This window comes from Narcine bancroftii, chromosome 11, assembly GCF_036971445.1.
Source record: "Narcine bancroftii isolate sNarBan1 chromosome 11, sNarBan1.hap1, whole genome shotgun sequence".
NCBI classification, from domain to species: Eukaryota; Metazoa; Chordata; class Chondrichthyes; order Torpediniformes; family Narcinidae; genus Narcine; species Narcine bancroftii.
In genome coordinates, this window is record NC_091479.1 from 102,232,228 (window position 1) to 102,255,382 (window position 23,155).

Here is a 23,155-nt window from a genome sequence, read left to right on the forward strand (position 1 = left end):
GGGCTCATGGGCCAGAAGAGCTTGTTATTGTGCTGTATATCTAGATTTTAAAACTTAATTAACATTGAGAGTTTGACCAGGGATGAGGGGCTGAATGGCCTCTTCCCACCTGCTTCTTATGTCATTTTATTAAGTTCTCAGCTTGGTCCCCCAATCCCATGTCGGTCCATGGCTTCATGTACAATCCCACCAAGACCATCCATAAATTGGAGGAACAACACGATTTTCCATCTGGGCCCTCTCCCACTGGATGGGATTAACATCGTCTTTCTCCAGTTTCTGCTAACCTACTCTCCATTCTCCTTCCCTTCCCTTTCTCCTTCTTTCCCTTAGCTCTCCACCCCTCTCTCTCTCTATTCACAGAACTATCTGTCTTGTTTGCTGGTGTGCCTTCCCTCCCTTATCCCTTATTACCTCCTGCCTGTGAGACTGTGCTCCTCCTCCTGCCCCTCCCCCCACTAATATTTTGTTCAGGCGCCTGCCTACATTTTGCTCTTGCCTTGATGAAGGGCTCTAGCCCAAAACATTGGTTCTGTATCTTTATATTTGCTATGTAAAGGACACGGTTTGAACTGCTGAGTTTCTCCAGCGTCGTGTTTTTACTTCAACCACAGTGTCTGCAAATCTTCGTGTTTTACTCTTTCTCTGGCCACATTCCTGCTCTTGAAATACTAATAAAATGTCTTGAAGAAATTAAATTTTCAACCACGCCTCATACAGAACAAACACAGCTTCCAGTCTAGAATGGATTATTTTCATTATTGACCTAAAGGGGTTAAAAAAAAGCTTCAATGCTGTTTAAATCCAAGGAGCCCGAAACTGTATCTTTATCTTTGCTGTTTGACCTGCTGAGTTTCTCCAGCGTCGTGTTTTTACTTCAACCATGATGTCTGCAAAATCAGTTGACGCTTGCGAGTGGATTCGCAAATCCAAATGGAGAGGGGAGATGTGGTTGTCCGACAAGGGATAAAGGACAACTCAGGAGGTGAAGGGGAGATTGGGGATAAATAAGATAGAAATAGGAGAATAAGGAAAATGTTAGATGTTGTAGGAATGTTGTCTTATAAAGAGTTGAAAATAAGAAAACAGAAATGGAAAAGGAGGAAAGGTAATGATGGAAAAACGGAAAGAGAAGATAAACAAAATATAAAAGGGCTACGCTGAACTATATGTCTTTAAATATTAATGGAATACATAACCAAATTAAAAGGAAGAAACTACCAAATTTAAATGAATAAATGTATTCCATTAGAAAAAATAACATATTGGTTAAGAAATAATATTGAAATATTCGAACAAGTATAGGAGCCTTACATTAAATACAATAGCGAAAACCTACCGGGGACAAACATTACCTAAGTTGATGGAAGGAGAAGGAAAGAAAAGAATGGACTCAGTAGAATTTCTGGTGTAATTTTGTTGAATGACAACATTGTCTGACTGGCTTAATGCAACCTAGATTGTATACCTAAAATGGATGAGAGGGGGGGGTGGGGGGGTGGTTTGGGAGGAAAGGGGGGGGGGGGGAGAAAAAGTCACTGTATATGTGTGAAAAGAAATAGTGTATATCATGGCTAATGTGATTTATGGTGTGAAAAATAAAAAAAATTAAAAAAAAAAAAAAAAAAAAGAGTATCTAGTTCCAAAAAGAAGTGGTGTATATCATGGCTAGTGTGATTTATGGTGTGAAAAAAAAAAGAGTATCAAGTTCCTTGGAGTGCACTTGGTGGAGAATCTCACCTGGTCCCTCAACATAGCCAAGAAAGCCGAGCAGCACTTCTACTTCCTGTGAAGGCTGAGGAAATTTCATCTCCCACCCTCCATCCTCACTATATTCTACAGAGGATGTACCGAGAGCATCCTGTGCAACTGCATCACCGCCTGGTTTGGAAGGTGTACCTCCTCGGATCGCAAGACCCTGCAGAGGATAGTGAAGTCAGTGGAAAAGATCACTGGGGGCTCTCTTCCTACCATGAAGGACGTCTACAACACTCGACGCAGGTGAAAGGCAATAAACATTGTGAAGGACTCCACACACCCCTCACGTAAACTGTTCTCCCTTCTCCCATCTGGTAGGAGGTACCGGAGCGTCGGGCCCTTACGTCCAAATCGGGCAATAGTTTATTCCCCCAGGCCATCAGGCTCCTGAATTCCCAGAACATGTGTGGATGGGGGACCATGGACTTATACTCTATATGTCTTAATATTTTAATGTTTAACTTCTAATTTCTATTTTTGTAAATCTGCTCCGTGATCCTGGAGAAATGCTATCTTGTCTTTACCGTGCGAGCAGGGTATGAACAATATACAAAGGGGACTTGACTTGATATTATCTGGACTAATTAATTGAAATGTTTTACAATTGACGTTTGCTTTTGATATACTGATTGTTTTATTAATTATGTGTAACTCTCCACATAATTTCATTATATTGTGTTAGTATTGTAAGCTCTTTATTAAAATTAAACAATATTTTCAAAAGTAAAAAAAAAAACAAAAAAAAAACCATGATGTCTGCAGACTTTCATGCTTTACTTCTAAAATGCTGGTGTGATTTTTCTGCATGACTAGGGGAGATGGAGGGAGCAGATAAACCAAGAGTGTCCAATTCCTGGGGTTGATATCCCCTTCCCACTCACCCTTTCTGCTGAAACTTTTCTGTACATGAGAGCCACATTTTTCCAATAATCAGCTGTCAGCTGAATTGTGCTGGGATTTAAAACCATCCTTTTGCCATCAATATTTCAGCATTAATAATGGCTTATGTCAAGAGCTGGGTAAAGATTGTGGCCGTGTTCATTTAATATCACTTTCTTGCACTGAATTCCAGGAACAATGGGATGTGGTGTTGTTTTGGAATAATTCAGGGGTGGGGTTGGGTAAGATGCTAATGTCCAGGAACGAGAAATCTCACTGAAAAGATAAAATGGCATCGCAAAACTTTGCCCAGAAATGATTGATACCAGATGCTGTTTCAGTGCAGCAGGATGATCTGTCACTCCTTCAAATGCTTTCTGTTCAGAAGTGCTCCTGTACCGAGGTCCTGTTAATGGCAACCTTCCATTATTCATATCAGTAGGCTCAACACATGCCTGTGAACTGTCAGTCTTTGCAGACTTAAGTCTGATAACAGCAGGGTCATTTCCCTTGAACCTGGTGATGCGCGTCTTCAAACTGGTGCATTTTTTCCTGGCGGGGGGGGTGGGGGTTTGTGGAGGAGTGTGATGGGTCTTTTAGCATGTTGGTATCTCTCCTGGAAGATAGTGGGAAGTGCACACAGTGTTGGTGGAGGGGGAAGCCTTGTTTGATTGCTGGAGATGATGGGTGAATGGATCACTGTGGTGACAGGCCACAGAGGATTGGATGAACTCAGGTCTATGAGAGTGGCAGGTGGGAGGTGTGCAGGGGAAATCGAGGGGTAATAAAAAGTTTGGATGAGAACCTTGTGCTTGGTTCTAATGTAAAGCCACTGAGGTAATGCCAGAAGAGTTAGTGCAATGTTATTACAGTGGCAGCTGCGTGGGTTCGAATCTGGTGCTGACGGTGAGGAGTTTGTACGTTCTCCCCGTGACCTGTGTGGGCTTCTTCCGGTGCTCTGGTTTCCTCTCACATTCCAAAAATGTACAGGGGGGTTCAGAATCAGAATTTATTGTCATGAACATGTCACGAAATTTGTTGTTTTGCGTCAGGATCAAAGTGCAACATTTATATAAACCTTATAAAATAAATAAAAAATAGTGCAAGAAAAAGTCAAAGCAGGGCAGTGTCTGTGGTTCGTTGTTGTCGGATAATTTGGGTGGCACGGCTGTCAATCAGCTTCTACCATGTTGAGAATAAAAATTTAAAACTAGATTCACTCAGCCTTCCCTGAGTGGAGTGCGAGACCTTACTGTTCAGAAAACCTTGGACACCAGAACCCCTCAGAGCAAGTTCCCTGCACGTTAGTGGGTGGGAACATTGGGATCAGACCAGGGCAGGATGTCTTTGGGTGATTCAGAGTGTGAAGCCTCTGCCACCGTGTGGTGAAAGTTGTATTCCACTTCTCTTGGGATAGGCTTCGAGACTCTGTCTGCCCTTCAGCATTACAGATAACAAGTGGTCATGCTGAATTAAGTCAAACATGTGAGGCAAGATTGGGGAGATGAGTATGATTGTTTGTGACTGAGAGAGGTAGTAAATCTTTAAGAGACAACAGAGACCAGAATGTGGAGCAAAAACAAACTTCTGGAGGATTCAAGATTCCTTTACCATCATATATATAACACACTTCCTGTGATGACTGAAGTGGGCAAGGCTACCAGCCACCTTATGCCAACCTTCTACAAGAGTTCTAGTGAGAGCATCCTGGCCGGCTGTATCAGTGTGGTATGATTGCTGCAGAGAAATGTATCAGAGGTCAATCCACAGGACCAAAAGAGGGGCAGAGATGATCACTGGGATCTCCCCTCCCTCACCCCCCCTTCCCCCCAACTCCTCCCCATCGATATGATCTATCAGGATTGCTATCTGAATAGGGTGCGCAAAATCACTGAGGACCCCTTCCACCAGGCACACAGCATCTTTCAGAGACACAGGCTGAGGAAAAGCTTTGTCCCCCGGGCAATGAGAATGCTGAACGACCAAAGGAACTGCTCACACTCACCCCACCCCACCCCCCCCGAGACTCTCAAATTCACAAAACAAGATTTATTTATTTATTTATATAGGTGAAATACCTGGCCTGCCCATATATTGTTTGTCTGTATGTGTGTTATGTCTGGCTGTGGGTCTGTGTGTTTTGCACCGAGGACCAGAGGACACTGTTTTGTCAAGATGTACAGTATGACTGTCGAGTTTCTCCAGCATGGATACTGCATGTGCGTGTGCAGTGAGAGTGTGAGTGTGTGTGCGCGCATGTGTAGTGAGAGTGTGCGTGCATGTGTGTAGTGAGTGTGTGTGCGTAGTGAGAGTGTGTGCGCAGTGAGAGCGTGTGTGTATGTGTACGCACGCGTGTGTGTAGTGAGAGTGTGCGTGCATGTGTGTAGTGAGTGTGTGTGTAGTGAGAGTGTGTGTGTGTGTGAGGATCTTTGTGTGTCTGTGAATACGAGAGAGAGAGAGAGAGAGAGAGAGAGAGAGAGAATCAGGAGTATAGGTAGTATAACAGAGAACACAAATCACGAATAAAACTCACCAGTGTGTCAGTCATTGTGGGAAGGAGGCCAACCATTGGGCATGCAGCAATGTTCAATGTTCAATGCCTGTAGAAATGATCTGTGGTTGAAGATGAAGTTTATTATGTAACCATGTACAACCAAGAACAACTTCACAGACTTGTTTGTTGAAGAAATGATGGGAATATCTCAACAGAGACACAATCACATTCCAGGTGGCTGCAGTAGGGATCACAGATCTTTATTAAATAAGTGATCATAAATAGCATATTACAAGTGACTGTGCTTTTACAAGGGTTATAGAGTAAAACCCGGCATTCCACATTGTGCCCCTCATTTGCCACCATTTCCATTGCCGTGACGATACTGCCTTTACAAATAATTCTTCAAAGTAACGGACACCTCAGTCGGGGAGTAAGAGGGAGTGCTGCAGAACTGCAATCACCTCTTCAGATATTTATTGGTTAGGTCAACATTATGAAAAAATTTGAGAAAATGAAGAATGGTGATAAATCTTACCTAACAAATGTTTGTATCATGAATTGATACTTGGGTCCATTAGTAAAACATTTACATGATCCCATCAATGGTCATCTTTAATCAGGCATTCAACTTTCAACATGTAAAAAAAAATGCACAATACTGTCCTCTGAAGCATAATCTGTTTTTTTATCCTCACCACAGGTTACTGCAATAATAACATGTACTAAGATTCTCATTTAAATATGTATTAGATGTGCACAAATCACTTTTGGAGAGTCTATCCAGAAATCAAAATTACAGTCCAGTTGTGATGAGCCATAATTTGGGACAGACAAACTAAAGTTACCAACAGCAAGACAACAAATGGTGCAAAGTAAAAAATAAACTCAACTCATTTGGACCATTTTTGACAGTACATGTCAGAATCGGATCTGGTTTTATAAGATACTACATTGGTATTAATGGCAGTATTATATCACAACAACTGGAGACATTAAAATAAACGTAAAGACTAACTCTGGAATGTTATAAGGCTTCTTATTTCCACCTATGGCACAGCCCTAACACGTTAATAGCAGATCCTGAACATTGGTGCGAAGTCACCCGGAAGGCACTGCTCTGCATCCCTCCAACATCCTGGCCCTCGAGAATGCTTGGTCCATACAAATATACTTTGGACTCTTGCTGAAAGTAGTCCATCTGATCTGAACAATGATGCTACGATTACGTAAGGGACTGTAACACCCAATGAACAAAACCACTGGTTACAAAAGGGAATACAAGAAACAGTATTTAGAAATAGCTTAAAATGTACAGTGATGTATTGAGTGAGTATTTCTGTTGTAACTGGTATTCTAATACAATTTAATATATGGCTTATGCTAAAACTGGCCTTACTAAAGGAGCTGATTCTTGGACGAGTGTGGAGCATCAGCACACACGGAGCATCTTTCGAGCGTCATGGTTCATTGCGAGATGAGTGAATAGGCATGTGAGTGTTCTGTGCACACAATGAAACGTTGTGAAAGCACTTTGTTGTCAAACCTGAAGCAGATTTAGTCCAGTGCCACAGCTAGTGCCGTGAGTCAGAAATCCACATGTACTGAAGGAAGTCCCACTCAGGACGTTGATCCTGGCTGCTTCAATTCATGGCTTCGTTTGGTCAGGTCATGGTCAATTGAAGATGTAGTTGATAGCTATTTGAAGCAGGGTAAGGAAGAGGATGATCACATAATCTCTCTGCTGCAAAAAGTGGTTGTTGGAATTGGACTGGTTTGCTGCTGTTCGACTTCGTAGAGCTGCCAAACTTCTAAACAAAGAATTCAAAAACCATTTAGTTCAAGAAATGTACATTAAGAACATAGGAGCAGGTGTTGGCCATCTGGCCTGTCAAGTCTGTTCCGCCATTCAATGAGATCATGGCCATGGCACCAGGTTTAGGAAACAATGAATATTTCTGTCAGTACTTTTCTACATAACTCAAGCCTTCCAGTTCTGGTAACACCTTTGTGAATTTTTTCTGCACCCTTTCCAACTTGGTGACATTCTTACCATTGGTAGATGACCAGATTCCACCGGTCTCACTGACCTTGTACAGTGGCAACATAACATCCAAGCTCCTGTATTTGGTTCCTTGACCAATGAAAGCAAGCGTGTTAAATGCCTTCTTCACCACCTTTTCCATCTAGGTCACCACATTCACCCTTTGATCTCTCTGTTCCACTGCTCTCCCCAGGGCCCTAAAATTTATTGTGCAAGTCCTGCCTTAGATTAACTTACCCAAATGCAGCACCTCATTCTTTGCTTGAGTTAAATTCCATCCGCCGTGATGTTAATGGACTGATCTCAAACTAGTTGAATTGTTTGCAGTGGCACATCTTACAAACAGTGCAAATGTGAAAGCTCGCAGCCACCCTTCCACATCTCCAAACGATTTCCTTCTCAGCAGAATTAGATAACCCAGAGACCCACGTAGATAACCCACAGACCCAGGTAGTCGAGAAGGGTGAATAAATCAAATTAAACCATTTTCAAAATGTACGAATAGAGGGTGCCACATTGATCATTGTTTCAAAGGATTTAATACCCCTTTCAGGGCAGGAAGCTTGGAATGTTATTGAAGCTTCAAAATCTATTGAGGAATAAAAATAGGGAAAAGAAGGAGATGAATAAATACAGTAAAACCCCCTGGTATCTGGCAGCTATGGGCTTTGGTGGATACCGGGTAAGTGTATTTGCTGGTGCTTGAGATTGTGTGTTGCGTGTATCGGAGAACTGACTGCTGGGGGAGCCAATATTAATCTTCATATTTTATACCTACTGGATATGCCATTGTACAGGACCTGGAATATAGGTTTTGAGCGATAATCTTTAATTCTTTAATACCAAATCACCCCATAAAAGTTTTAATTTTATTAGCATATTTTAAAATAAACCGCCGTTGGCTCCTGTTACAAGCTGTTTAAAGCCTGTACAGAGCCAATGGCCATCGGTCTGGGCAAACAGACCTTGCGGGGGTGCGCTGGGTCTTTGCTGGTAACTAACAGGACACACTCAAGATTGCGTTGGAGCCAGTGGGAAGATGGCAGCTGTGTTGTCAAGGTTCAGATTTTAGACTTGGTGTTTAAGACGGCCCCTCATTTTGAAGTGACATTTTTAAAGTTTTGGGATCGTCCTATACACTGGCATATATGGCTTTTCTTTTCCGTATTTTTTCTTTGCCAGTGGCTTGAATTCTGGATTATGGGAATTTTACTGTATTCAATTTTACTGTATCAATCCATGCAGTGGTCAGTTCTGCCACAATAGGTGACATTAGAGCGTTGATACAGGCAGGTCCCCATTAGTTAGCTGGTCCATGGTGGCACCCTTCGATCATTTAGTTGCGCTGTTGGGCAATCAGAGTGGCATTGGAAAAGTTGGGCCTGGGTTTGTAGTGTTCAGGCTGGTCAATATCTGCCCTGGAGGGTTGTGGAAGTAGGATCACTGAAGGTATTTTGAGGAGGTTGTTGCACTGTGGAAGATCAAGGTATTTAGGACTATGGGAAATAGTTTGGAAGAGGAGTTGGGATAGATCAGCCATGTGGAATGGCCAGGGTGACTCGAGGGGCTGAATGGCCTACATCTGCTTCTAACGTCCAGATTCTTTCCCACCATTATCAGACTCTTGAATTAACCCCAAAATAGCAAAATGATGGTGCCTTTACTCCTTACCGACTGATCTCCTCCTGTAACTCTGCACCTTTGTACCGTGTCTTACTTGTTCTATGTATGAGATGTTTACTGGTCTGCTCACAAAACAACCTCTGTCACTGCAGTTTTTGATACATGGGACAATAAACGATCTTGGTGAGTGCAGTGTGGCTCACATAGTGGTGCAATGTGGCCTGAAGCTCTGTGTGTTGGTGGTCCTGTGTGGAGGAGGTGGGGCCACGGAGAAGTCGGCTGTTTTCCTCCTGACTAGTCTGGCACCTTGTGGCAGCTGCTCACATTCTTCACTTTCATCAGTGAGCAACATCATACGGCTGAACTGTGGGCATGTGCCATTTGACAATGATGGCTCAGCACCTTCTGAATTGTGAGAGCGGGCCCATGCTTTAAATGGTACAGTAAAACCCCTGGTATCTGGCAGCTATGGGGATTGGTAGATGGTAGATAGGTGAATTTTCTGGTTGTTTGAGATTGCATATTGAGTGATTAGTGAACTGACGGTGAGGTGTGCTAATTTTAAAGTTCTTTTTTTTTAAACCTATTTATTTTCTGCATTTTTGCTGGTTGCTTGAATTCTGGATAACAGGAGTTTTTACTGTACGTTCATCACCATTTCAAGTGAAAGGATTCGTGGCACATAAAGAAAAGATATGGCTAAGCCTGTGGTTCCATATGCCCTCCCTCCATTTGAACACAAGGGAGGGAGCATGAGTGCTTCTTCCAGGAGCCAGACTGGAACACAGGCCAGTCGCAAAGTTAGAAGTCGTCAAATATAAGAACTGGTCAAATAAATCTGTGTGGCTTTTATTATCAGAGAATATCTTCCTGAAAACCTAATCGTTAATTCAATTCTCTTCAGACTTGGAATTCCTCATGAAACTAATTGATTACGACAATAAATTCTGGTTCCGATGAATCAATACATCACACACATTAGGAGCCCCATACTCATTATACAAGTCAAACAAGCAGCACTGGAACGTAAGGCTCATTTGCTCGGTCTTTGGAGCTTTGACCTATCAAAAGATGGCATCAAAGTCAATTTTAAGAGATTACCAGCCTGAATGAGATTAGACGATTTACCTGTAGAAAAAGACAAGAATCCAACACTACCTGGTGTGGTTTAAATTTAGCACCCCGCTTCATACCTATTAATCTCCTCTTGTGTATGCTTTATTGAATCTATGGCACCAAGTAATTCACTGAGGTCATTTGCTTTCTTCCTCAGTCGTGTGCTGTGCTTCCCCGACTTTTGTTCTGCAAGAAATGCACAGAGTTTTATGAGAGGATACGTCAGAGAAGGAAATAAACGGCTACACATTACGGCAAAAGCATCAATCTCTCGTGATGTCCATACCATTGTTTAAACGCCCCAAGGATTTTATACAAACACGTTAAGGAAACATTTCAAAAGGAGATCTTCGAGGGGGGAATCTCGAAGCTCAGAGCTTCGGTGGCCTGAGACACGGCCACCGTATTGAGGCGATACAGTGAGAGTGCAGAACAGGCCGCAGTGAGAGGACTTCAGAGCACAATGGAGAGCTGGAAAGATAAAGAGAAGTAACACCAGCAGGGGGCAGTTTTCAGTTGGTAAACATTTGGGCATTTTCTTTACCACAGCAATGAATTATAGATCCTGGGCTCTGAAAATCTTCATCACCACCACATTTCTGTGCAAACAGATGGACAGGGCACCTTTCAATAGCTTCCATCTCTCAAAGAGAACTTGTATGTTGATATCTTTTGAAATGGAAATGAACATTCTGGTTGGCACAGTTAGCGCAACACTACTACAGCGGCAGAGATCCGGTTTCCAATATGGGTGCTGCCTGTAAGGAATTTGTACGTTCTCTCTGTGACCGGCGATGGCTTGCCACTTTCCTCCCCCACTCCAAAAATTTAGGAATGGGACATTCATTGAGTGTAATTTGGTGGCATGGGTTTCAATTGCTGGAATTGGCTTCTACTGTGTTGTAAATTTTTTTAAAAATTAAATTCCACTCATTGGTATTTTACTGACTTACCGCACAAACCGCTGGCTGATTATTACTAAGGAACGGCAAAAGATACCCTGAGGTTGATGGGAGGGACACTTACTCAAACGCAGAAGATCGCAGGTTGGGTCAGATGCCAATCTGAAACTGTCCATTCAGGCAGGAAAGTTTAGGTAACTTTAGGCTAGGCCACCTGCGTGACCTCCTGAGTTCCTCCACCATTTCTGTGAGTTTTAACCACCATTTCGCAACCTTTAGCATGTGAAAGAAACTACTCTTGGACCCATGGTTCTCAACTTTTTTTTTCCCACTCACATACCACCTTAAGTAATCCCTTATTAACTACAGAGCACCATATGGGATAGGATGCTATAAATGCTCTGTGATCAGTGAGGGATTATTTAAGGTGGTATGCGAGTGGGAAAAAGGTTGAGCACCACTGGCTTGGACTCTATCTGTACTTGTACTTCTCCATCAGAGCTGGTTAGTCATTTGGAGAAAGGCTCCTCCTCAGACTAACCTGGCCTCTGGGCACGAGGACAAGAGTCAAAAAATCCAGTGCCAGAAAAGAAAAGCAGATGAAAATGCTGGAACTACTCATGCATCAGACAGGATCTGCGGAGAGAGAAAGGAGGTCTCAGATCGAAGAGGAATAAGTCCTGCTGGAGGAAGTCAGCTGGGCAAGCAGCATCAGTGGGAGAAAAAGAAAGGTCAACAGTCTTGGTGAAGGATTGTGGCTTGAACTGTCGAACATCCTTTCTCACCCACAGACGTGGCTCGACCATCAGATTTCACACTCCAGATTTCAGCATCTGCAGGCTCTTGTGCATTTCTCAGATCAATTATCTTTTTTAAAAAAATCAGAATGGTCCTCAAGGCATTTTACTATGTTACAGGCATCATATATTTCTAAAACAAGGTCACTAACTTGAAATATTAACTGTGTTCCTTCCTCCACAGCCGGCTGCCTAAATTGCTGAGCTTTGATTTCAGTTCTCTTGTCTTATGCATTTTTCAGTAAAAATAGTCCCAGCTACCTTTGCCTTTGAATGTTAAAGTTAAATAGTTTGAGGAAACATTTGCCCAGTTGATCCTATCCAATGTTAATAGCACTGAGGGGCGTATTGGTGGTTAAAACACACAGAAGTGTTGGAGGAACTCTGCAGGTCACGCAATGTCCGTAGGAGGTAATATTTTGGACCTGAGGCCTTCTTCAAGGTATAAGCAAAAATCAGACAGGCATCTTAATTAAAGACTAGAGATTAAGGGGGAAGAACGGGAAGGGGAGGACTCCAGGTGTTATTGGATATGTTGAGAGGAAAGGTGAGAATTAATTATGGATCTATGAAAGGAGACAGAGGGAAAAGGGAAGAGAGAGAGAAAGTTGACAGGGGAATGAAGATGAGCGAAGGAGTTTAATGGAAACCAGAGAAGTTGACGTTAATGCCCAGATGGAAGATGAGGTGTTGTCCTTCCAATTTGCGGGTGGTCTCATAATGGTGGTGCATTGGCAGTGCACATCTTGGCCACAGGTTACTGCTGGTGCGATGTTTTCTGATGCCAAAGTAAAATGAGCCCTTGTTGAAATAGAACTAGACAAGATGTATACCATGATCAGGTGATGTGGGTAGTGGGAAAGAGATGAAAAAAAATTGGTGCATTGGAAAGAAAAGCTAAAATAGCCCATACACACTTTCACTCTCCGAGGAGTCCTGCTGGTCTAGTTCTGGGCTGGAGCAGCCACTCTCAGGACTATGCTGTTTACTCCGAGTTCGTTTTGGTGCAGAGACCTACAACAAAGACATGGAACACAAAATAAGCCCCGTCCTTTATTGATTAACATGCCTAGAAACATACAAACATGCAGCATTCATGAAGCATAGAAACTATCTAATTCTGACCTACAAGAATCCCATTTGCCCACATTAGACCTGCATCCTTCTACTCCTTTCATATCCACGTACCTTTTAAACAATGCAATTGTATATGCATCCAGCACCTTCTCCAGCAGTTTGTTCCATATATTCTACACTCCCGAAGTGAAAAACAGGCCCCCCACATCTCCTTTAAATTTCTCCCCTCTCGCCTCTAACCAGAATCCTTGCCCTGGGATAAAAGATTGTGACAACCTACCCATCATAAATTTGTGAACATCATGAATTTGTGAACCTCTATAAGATCGTTACATCTACTTTTTCCCAAAACATTACATCTTTCCTAAGTTCTCCAAAGTGGTGTTCCATTGCCATAAACTGACTTACTAACAGCTGCAAAATCAGATGGCCGCCTATTTGTGTGAGATGTGATTTCTTTAAAGAGGACATTAAATTCTCAACATCCGCTGCATAAAATCCAGTCGCTATACCACAGGACTTATTCATCAAGATTGGCAATGGTGCTCTCTGAGTCACACCCGTTCGAAGAAGTATTGTTTATAATGAATGGTTGCCCAAAGAAATTTAATTTTCAACCATCTCTTGCTTCATAGTTCAGTAACAAGTTTACAGATTGGGAAAAGTTTGCCCCTTGCTTTCTCAATAGTTTCCTGTGCACTAACTTAGACGGGGGTCCAAATTGGCTATTGGCCAAAACTCCTCTGCTCAGTATTTTTGAAAAATCTGGAAAGCCAAGGACAGAATTTCCACAAAAACATCTCCACCTCCAAAGCACATGACATCTCAACTTGGACATACACTGGCCAATGTTTCACTGGAGCACCATCTAAACACTGGAATGACCCACTGAACAGTACTGTGGGACCACTTACCCCACACGGAATGCAGCAGCTGAATTCACTGCCATGTTCCCAAGATCTAGAAACCGTCAATACAAAATGATGTACGCACTCTTAGAATTAAGATGTTTTAGCATTTAGGAAAGTATCCAACTGCATGATCCACCATCTTTTTTTTTTTTTTTTAAATTTTTTATTTTTCACACCATAAATCACAATAGCCATGATATACACTTTTTCTTTTCCACACATTTACAGTGACTTTTTCTCCCTCCCCCCTCCCTCCTCCCAAGCCACCCCCCCACCCCCCCCCCCTCATGATCCACCATCTTCACGAGTTATTAGTCACATTATAGAATGTTTTTGTAAAATGTTACAAATGAAACATCACCATGTACTGAAATATATGCACTCCTCGTGATTGATCACCCACGGACCACATGCTGTGAATAGTTCGGATCCCCATTATGGAATAATGCTGCCCCTTCACCTTGGGCCTAAAAAAGGGAGGAGGAAAGAGGTTGGGGAGATGGTGGAGTTGTGAGGGAGGCCGAGGGAAGGGCTGCAATTTGCAAAAGTGCTGCCAGACTTCAATGGCATTCCTAGAAAGGAAGGGAAGGTATTCATCCATTTCCGTGAGTTTGCACCCATTTCACAAATCTGGAATAAAACTTGGGATGGACAACATTCAGGAAGCAAAAGCCCACCGTAGTTATTCATTCTTTAAAAGAAAAGCATCTTTTAGGCTCAATTCTTTTGGGCATTGCAGAGCAAGGAAAGAAACAATGGCACAAGACAGGAAAAGTTCAGTTGACCTGTTGGAATGGGAATGGGGTGGGGGGGGGGGAGGGGGAATATAAAATAACAGCTTGAGATGTAGCTCAGCACCAGTAACAATACATTTGACATGATGCAACCTTAAAACCTACCTGACGCTTGTAACTTTCTTTCCTTCCCCCTTGGTTACTGAGACTAATTATACTGGCAGAACGTACCATTGGAGTGCGGTGCCAAACTTTCGATTGGATGACACCTTCTTTTTCATACTGAATGAGGTCATTTAGGGGGTCCCAGGGCCTGGTGCTGCAGGCAATGAAATACACCACATCATTAGTTTCAGGCACAATACTTCCTCGATTTACAATGCACAGATCACATGAAAACACTGGTGGCAATACTGCAGTACAATCCACGCCTTCATTACTGAAACCAAGGTGAGAGAGGCAACAAAATTAAGACTGAGTTGGGCTTGCATGTACTACATTTGACCACATATCCAGAAATGCTTTATGAACAGTGATTACCTCTTACTGTTTGCCCGTGCTCCTCCCCCTTCCCCACCCTTACTCCTCTCCTTTTCTCCCCTCCCTTTTTTATACTGTTCCTAACAGGTGGCACGGTTAGCGAGGCAGTTAGCACAACGCTGTTACAGCACCAGGGAGTGGCGTTCAAATCTGATGGTGCCTGTAAGGAGTTTGATTGTTCCCGCTCTGACTGCGTGGGCTTCCTCCAGGTGCTCGGTTTCCTCCCACCCTTCCAAACCTACTGAAGTTGTAGGTTAATAGGGCGGCAGGGGCTTGTGGGCCAAAAGGGCCTGTTACCGTGCTGTTTATAAATGTTGAAATGTTGGTCACCCTTTCACTTACTATGGATGCTGCGTCACCTGCTGAGTTTCTCCAGAAGAAGATTAAATAGTGAAGGGAAATGAGAAAATAAACGATTGAATTTGGAAGATATTAAAAATGAAATGGAATTCAGCCATAGAAAACACCTGCCAGCATTTCTCTGTGCATAGATTAGGAAAGGCCTGTTGGAGTTCACTTTTATTGGAGAGCAGAAACCCATTCCATTCTTTAACCCATTGTATAAGGAGGGACGGAGGAGAAATGTTTGGAAGACTTACTCTGCATAATTATATTGCCACACTCCTGTGATCTGATCATGTTCAAATAAGCGAGGGATCCATTCTTCTTCCTTGGCCTTCCGCTGCTTTGCAGCCTGACGTTGAGCTTCTTCCAGGATGAACTTTTCTCTGGTGGCTTCATGCTGGTCCTTGTTTTGGATGGCACGTGTTACGTGCTGCCAGAGTCTAAGAAGACGGTCACAAAGAAGAGGAACACAGTAATTAAAATTAAACTCACCCTCCAAGAACTGCTCGATACTTCATTAAACTTGCTGTCTAGAGATGAGTTCAACCCACAGAATCATTGTACAGGGTATAACGTAGAGGCAGCACAGTGAACATGGTAGTGAACGCAACACTGTTGTAGTGCCAGCAACCCGCGCTCAAATCCCATGCTGTCTTTAAGGAGTTTGCACGCAACGCCTCGGTTCTGTGTGTGTGACGTTGAGAATGAGTTCACGGGTACATTGCTATGCACAATAACCCCACCAGAAGTAATGTAAGATACTTCAAAATTTTAGAGGGAGATTTATAAATCAGTGAAGTGGTTGAAGAAGTGTCCTCACTTTTCTGATTCTATACTCTCCTGTTCATCGAAGAGCACCGTGCACCTCATCAGTCTCTGTTGTCGGATTTCAGATGTGGGATTCCAGAATATTTCTGATACACCTGTCTTTTTGTCATGGATTACCACTTCACTGTCCTATAGATTGTTAAAGAAAATGAAAATGAATCATCTCCAAAGCATGCTCACAAAAATCTAACACATTTCAGCAAGCTTAGATTTGTTTGCATTCTCAAATAATCACATTTTCTAGAATATTTATCTTTTGTTGAGTCACATAATCCTTGCCAAATATTATACATAATTCATATCTTTACAATGAATATGCTCAAAGATAAGACAGGTACGTTATCAGACGTAGGCAGTAGAGATTTAGATGGCAGACTTAGCACGACACTATTACAGCGCCAGTGACCAGGGTTCAAATCCGGCACTGTCTGTAAGGAGTTTGTACGTTCTCCCCATCTCTGTGCCAGGTGCTCAATTTTCCTCCCACATTCCAAAGATTTACAAAGTTGGTAGGTTAATTGGGTGTAAATTGGGCAGCGCAGGCTCGTGAGCAGGGAGGGCATGTTACCATGCTGTATCTCTAAATTAAAATTCTATTTTAGCAATGCTCTCTCTCGATCTCATGACTTACCCAATGCCCTTCCAAATTGGCTAAAACCTCTGATCCCAGCTTGATTTTTCCAAATATCTGGTTAACATTGTTGTTGTTTCCTAAAAATGGCTGGAGACAATATAATTATTAAACATTTTGAAACAATCCATAATAGTGTGCTGACAGTCTTAAGTTTAAGTTGACATAACATTAGAAGCAACCGATTTTTTTTTTTGGCTTCATGCAGGTCACAGGGAAGGATCAGCGAATCCTTCTGAACCTCCATGTGTTTCTTGACCATGATTCTGAAACTAAAAGTCTTGCATTTGTGTTCTCATCTAATGCCTTAAATGCTTGCCTGGAAATTTACTCTCAGTCAGAAGTGCAAAGCAATCTCGTCGCATCTCTGCAAGGTGCTTTGGTTTTGAAACTCTTTTTACTGCTCGACAAGAACATTTAGCACTATTGTCCAGGGATGCACTTCCAGACAATTGAGACCAAAAATTATCCAAGATAGATCAAGGAAAATTTAAGATCTCAAATTTTACTGAGTGTACTTTAAACAGAGATGGTTTAATAAGGTGAAAATTGTAATTGGAAATTGACTATGCAATACCATATTCCAATAGTTCTTCGGGATAATTAAGCATTGCAAGGCTAATTTACTCAACTGGAATCATAGTTTCAAAGTCTGCTTACAATATCAACTTTGATGCTTCTGGATAACTGCCCTCCAAATGGAAGTCATAAACAAGAGTTTTTTCATTCATCGCCAAACGTAAAATTAGTTTACTGATTGATGTTAAATTCCAAGGTAATCGCCAAAGTCAATGCTTAGAGTGAATCAACAGTCAACTAACCTTCAACTTGAACTCGATTATTGCACTGTATCCAGTCTTTTCACACGCGATGTTAATGAGACCTCCAAGTTCGAGAGTCATTGGACCATAAACAATTCCTAGTAATAATTTATGGAAAAGTTTTAAGTAGGTTAGACGCCTTTAAGCCTCTTGCCTCAAAAACATTCCAATAGACCCCAGATTTCATGCTTTGTTAACCATAGCACCGTAAGATATAGGAGCAGAAATAGCCCATTCAGTCCATTGAGTCTGCCTCACAATTTAATCATGAGCTGATCCATTTTCCCACGCAGTCCCACTGTCCGGCCTTCTCCCCATCACCTCTGATGCCCTGGCTAACCAAGAACCTATCGATCTCTGTCTTAAATACACCCAATGACCTGGCCTCCACAACCATCTGTGGCAACAAATTCTACCAATTTACCCCTCACTGGCTGAAGAAATTCCTCTGCATTTCTGTTCTGAGCAGATGCCCTTCAGTCGTGAAATTGTGCCCTCTTGTTCTAGACTCTCCCAGTGGGAAACAACCTGTAGAGCGGGTCGAAAGAACCAAAGACTTGTTGATCCAAACCAAGGCTTTTATTAACTAAAAGACTGGAACATATCACAAGTAGGTCGACCAGTCCAGAATGACCTGGTCTAGCTAGGAGCAATCCTTTAAGACCTGCCAGTAGGTGTGGCTACACTCTCAGCCAATCACAGTCATCCTACACTACCATCTGTACATAGACACATTGGTGATAGAATCTGTACTATTACACCTTTCTCCATCTACTCTATCCACGCTTTTTAATATTGAGATCCCCCTCATTCTCCTAAATTCCAACGAGTACAGACCAAGAGCTGTCAAACATTCCTCATATGATAACTCTTTCATTCCCGGAATCATCCTAGTGAACCTCCTTTGAACCCTCTTCAATGTCAGCACATCCTTGAACTGGAGTCATAAATCTGCATTACAGGTCATCCTCAAATTACCTGACGGATCAGTCGTATCTCGAAAAATGGACGCGTCGGAAATTCACTGTATCCATTTTATCATTCGTCAAACACATCCTGGCGGCTACCAAGGCCAGCTCTGGTATCGGCGCCATTTTCCATAAATAGGCCCCTACTTACACCCCAAAAGTGTAATTTTTACATTTACATATACATTTTCTTCATTTTTAAAAAATGTATACAATCTTTTTTTTTCGTTCATATGGGGTCATAAGTCAGGGACTTCTTGTACTTTGATTACCCCAAAATTAAAATACCTAAAAGCAGCTCCAAAGTTATGAATTCCACAAGTGGATTGGTGAGAATTGACTTTAAGGTCGAGGTCAAAAGTTGATGGGTAAACGTCACTCAGAGATTTTGAATTGCTGGTAAGCCTGACATCCAATGGTGTGAAGTCATCCACCAGAAATATTTACAACTATTTCTCTCACCCCATTTGCTTGCTACCTGGGCCAGTATTTCCGATGCTTCCTTGTTTTATTAATTTAACAAGAACATGATTTCACTGCTGCACGGTTTGTTGAATTTAGTGGATAGTTTCAAAATCAAGCCACGTACTTGCAGGATTAACTCAGCAGTTCCGGCAGCATCAGTGGGACAAAAAAGAATGGTCATCATTTTTATCCAAAACCTTTCATCGAGTTCACCATTCATTATTCCCGTCCCCCCCCCCCACTTCCTCCTATCATCCCCACCACTGATGCTCCCTGACGCCGTTGAATTCCTCCAGCAGATTGTATTTAGCTTCAGATTCTAGCATCAACCGTCTCCTGTGTCTCCACTCAGGAAGGAAAAAGGGACAAAGATTATTTTTGGACATAAAATTGCCTCAGTGAAAATTGTTGCTTCGAATATCATTTAACAGATTCCAACATTTTCTTTATCTCTTACAGTAGGAGTTACGTCAATTCTCTGATTTCTGAAGATTACACTGAATTCCCTGCTGAATTTCCTCACTTAACTGCATATGTGCAGATCTAGGTATGCTATGACCTCGATCTAGATCTAGATGCTATGACCAGGGAAGTCCACCAACAACCTTCTCAGAAGCCGAAGGAAATTCTACATGCCCTTGAGGTTGTTTACCAATTGCACTATGAGTATCCTGTTTGCATACGTTGCAGATTGGTTTGGGAACTGCTCTGCACAAGACTACAAGACTGTAGAGAGTGGTGAACACAGCTCAGGCCATCACACAACACATCCTCCCTCCCCTCTATCAACAGCCTTCTCCTCCCGCTGCCTCGGAGAGCAGCCAAGACATTAATGGAATCGAACCACCCTGGTCACTTCATCTCCCCTCTGGAGGGTAGAAGATATACGCTTGAAAACACAAACCTCCAGATTCAAGGACAGTTTCTTTCCTGATGCTATCAGACTCTTAAATGAACCTCTCATTGGCAAAAATATCATGCCCTTGCACTGTGTTTTAATCAGACCTTTCTCTACACACTTTGCACTTTGTCTTTGCAACACTGCATGCTGCGCTCTTTGGCTTATGGTAGCACGACACCAAGCACTTTTGTTTTATTATTGCATGACCTGCTGCTCTTGGGTTGACTTGGCTGGACTGCATATAAAACAAAGCTCTCCACTATATTCCCATGACAATGAATAATTCAATTTAAAAGAGTGAAACATGAAAATCTGCAGGACCTCAGCAGGTCTCGCAGCGTCCATAGGAGGTAAAGATCTATAACCGATGTTTTGGGCCTGAGTCTTTCCTTGGGGTACCCTGAAAAAGAGATCAGGCCTAAAATGTCAGTAAAATATCTTTACCTCCTATGGACGCTGCGAGACCAGTCGAGCTTCTTCAGCATTTCTGTGCCTTCATTTGATTTAATAGATACTAGGAAGGTCTCAGGGTACAATAATGGGGAAGGATGACTACTTCGATAGCAGTGCAATTGAAAAATCCAGCTTTATAGTTATGACGAGATGGAAAGGTCAAAATAAAAAATATTTTTGAGTTAGTTTAAAATTGTAATGCAGTCTCTGGAAGATGAGCACGAAAAGAATAAAATAAATAAAAATAAATATACTGGATTCTGAAAGGAACATAATAGGCTAGAAAGTAGACATGTATTTGGAGGATCTGTGTCTGCGGGAAACCTGTTCATAATGGTATTAAGTCAAAACAATAAAGTTCAATTATTAAACAATCCAGATTGGTCAAACAGTGCAATTGAAGATGATTTCAAATTTAATGTCGTAGTCCATTTATGGCATCCCATACAACCCTGAGATTCTTTTCCTGCGGACCAGGCAATTACCATTTATTAGTAGCACAAAAAAAAGGCGGACTCAAAGTATACATATAAACAAATTTAAAAAATGTAAACAGACTTTCAATTAAATAAGGTTCACCACATACTCATTTTTTTCCGTTATCTACCAATTTAGAGATTTTTTTTACCATCTTAATTACATACATTTCCTAAGAGAACTGATAAGAATTTAATTTATGTAATTTTTAATCCACAACCTTTCTATAATGGTTCAATATCTAACATTATGATATGTTGTTGGGAATAAGAGAGGCTCCTTCAGATAAAATTTAAAAAGTCTAGGAACAGGACGTACAACTTTTAATTCCTGAAGAAACTTGGAATGTAATTTTCAAATTGGTTAATACCTCTTCTTTATGTGCCCACAACTCTCTCCTACATAGGGCTCACATGTCCAAAGTCAAACTATCTCAGTTTTATGTGGATGTATCTTCTCGTTGTGATAAATGCAACAAAGGAGATGCTTCATGAATTCATATATTTTGGACATACCAGAGCCTTGAGAAATATTGGAATGAAGTATTTCAAACTTTATCTGCACTTTTTTTAAAGTTAATTTTAATCCAAATCCTTTAATTGCTTTATTTGGTATTGTTGGGGAAAGTGACATAACTTTAACAACATCTGAGCTGCATGTATTAGCTTCTATTTCTCTTATGGTATTGCTCAGATGGAGGGACGTTACCCCGACTAATCATGCTCACTGGCTACGTGACGTCATGTCATGTTTAAACTTAGAGAAGATCAGATGCTCAATTTACGATTTGAATGTAAATTTTCAACCACTGTGGGGACCTTTTTTGAATTACTTTTATAATCTTTGATTTGTTATGAAGGTAGAAGAGTTGATGAATGAGGTAATTTATCCCTCCGATAAGAATTCTGTCTTTTTTTTTGGTCAAACACCTTCTTTCTTGGTAGTGGGTTTAGATTTTCCTTTTTTTATATAATAATATATCAGTACAATATAATCTGTTTGATTAAAATGTGGGGAACCTTGAATGTAATGATATGATTTAAGTGTAATGTATCTTCTTGAATTTTTGGATTTGAAATCAAAGTTAATAAAAATATTGAAAATAAGAGAAAAGCAAAATATACAAATCCTGGAATCTGAAATAAAAATAGAAAATAATCAGCAGGTCAGACAGCATCTGTGGAAAAAGAAATAAGTTAACATAAATGTATTAACAATGACTGCATACGGACAGTCCACATGAATCACAAAGTGCATACACACATTTAACAGTAATATATTCTGTACTTAATACAGTAATAAATTTAACAGTAATATATTGTGGTAACTGCAGGAATGTGAAAAATGTTTCCGCCCATTAGCATTTCATTCTTAACCACACAAGTCTATTCCCTGTGAAGTATTTTGCATCCTCAAGACATCATTTAAACTAGCTTTAAGGTCCCTAAACTGAGATTAACTTGTTTGATTGCAAATGGTTGGAAATCTGCAAACTAGTGCCTGTGATGCTTTGCTTCTCAACAGGAGGCACAGTTATGTCCTTCTCCTGTAGAATCAGTGAACTGATGCAGACATAAACCATTTACTTTTGCTGCGAAGAGAAAATGTCTTTCTGAATTAGACTGGTTTCTACATGCTTAATCACCATTTAACAATTCGTCTGGGCCTCAAAATCTAATTCCATAAATGCATGTTTATCATTCTCACGGACAAATTGAAAATCCCACTTTTTCATTGTAAAAGCACTTGTTATCGAAGTTTTAGTTTCGACCTTAACTTCATGTATACCTCAATCTTCATTTGCCATCCAAATTATTTGAAGTGTGGGTTATGAATTAGTGCCTTAAAAGATGAGCAGTCTCGAAGATCAGCTGTTCTGTCTGCCTGATAACACCACTATTAGCTTGCTCAGGAGATCTCCAAGGGTTGAGGCCCAAACGCATCTCATATATGGAAAAGGAAAATCTACACCAGCTATTCTCAATGGGGTTCATATGGTCACCTTGGGTGCCATAGCACATTTATGTGGTGGGGGGGTCACGGACTGAAATCCTTCATAAAGGAAGACCCAGGTATATCAGGGGCATGGAATATGAATGAATTAAACATTTTTTGGGGGAAGGAAAGGACTTTGCTGTTAGGCTTTGCTGTAGAGTTGCCAAGCAATGTGAGATTTTTCAAAGGTTGGAGGGATTTGAAGACAGCCTAGAATGCCCGAGAGCAGCCATTCCCAATAGGGGCCATGCAACCTCTCCCTCCCCCCAACCCGTGGGCCAAAGCATATTTAAAGGAGGCCATGGACTGAAATCATAAAACATTTTAAATGTTTTTTGTATGTAGTCACTAGGAGAGAAGTACAGAAGAAACCAACTAAAGTTGACTGCTTCACAG

At 41.5% G+C, this 23,155-nt stretch overlaps 1 protein-coding gene across 7 annotated transcripts in view; it reads right to left on the reverse strand.

The window, feature by feature from the left end:
• Positions 1 to 5,366: 5,366 nt before the first annotated feature.
• Positions 5,367 to 23,155, reverse strand: part of osbpl8 (oxysterol binding protein-like 8) — a 178,881-nt gene continuing 161,092 nt past the window's right edge. For 6 of the 7 annotated variants that reach the window (XM_069904339.1, XM_069904340.1, XM_069904342.1 and 3 more), the window contains 8 exons: positions 17,501 to 17,598; positions 16,680 to 16,769; positions 16,041 to 16,177; positions 15,475 to 15,660; positions 14,501 to 14,654; positions 12,531 to 12,627; positions 9,992 to 10,100; positions 5,367 to 6,942 (listed from right to left, as the gene is read on the reverse strand). In XM_069904339.1, the coding sequence (XP_069760440.1) occupies positions 6,807 to 6,942; positions 9,992 to 10,100; positions 12,531 to 12,627; positions 14,501 to 14,654; positions 15,475 to 15,660; positions 16,041 to 16,177; positions 16,680 to 16,769; positions 17,501 to 17,598 (1,007 nt within the window). In that variant the 3' untranslated portion in view covers positions 5,367 to 6,806. The remainder of the gene's footprint in view (positions 6,943 to 9,991; positions 10,101 to 12,530; positions 12,628 to 14,500; positions 14,655 to 15,474; positions 15,661 to 16,040; positions 16,178 to 16,679; positions 16,770 to 17,500; positions 17,599 to 23,155) is intronic. The other variant, XM_069904341.1, reaches the window with a different exon arrangement.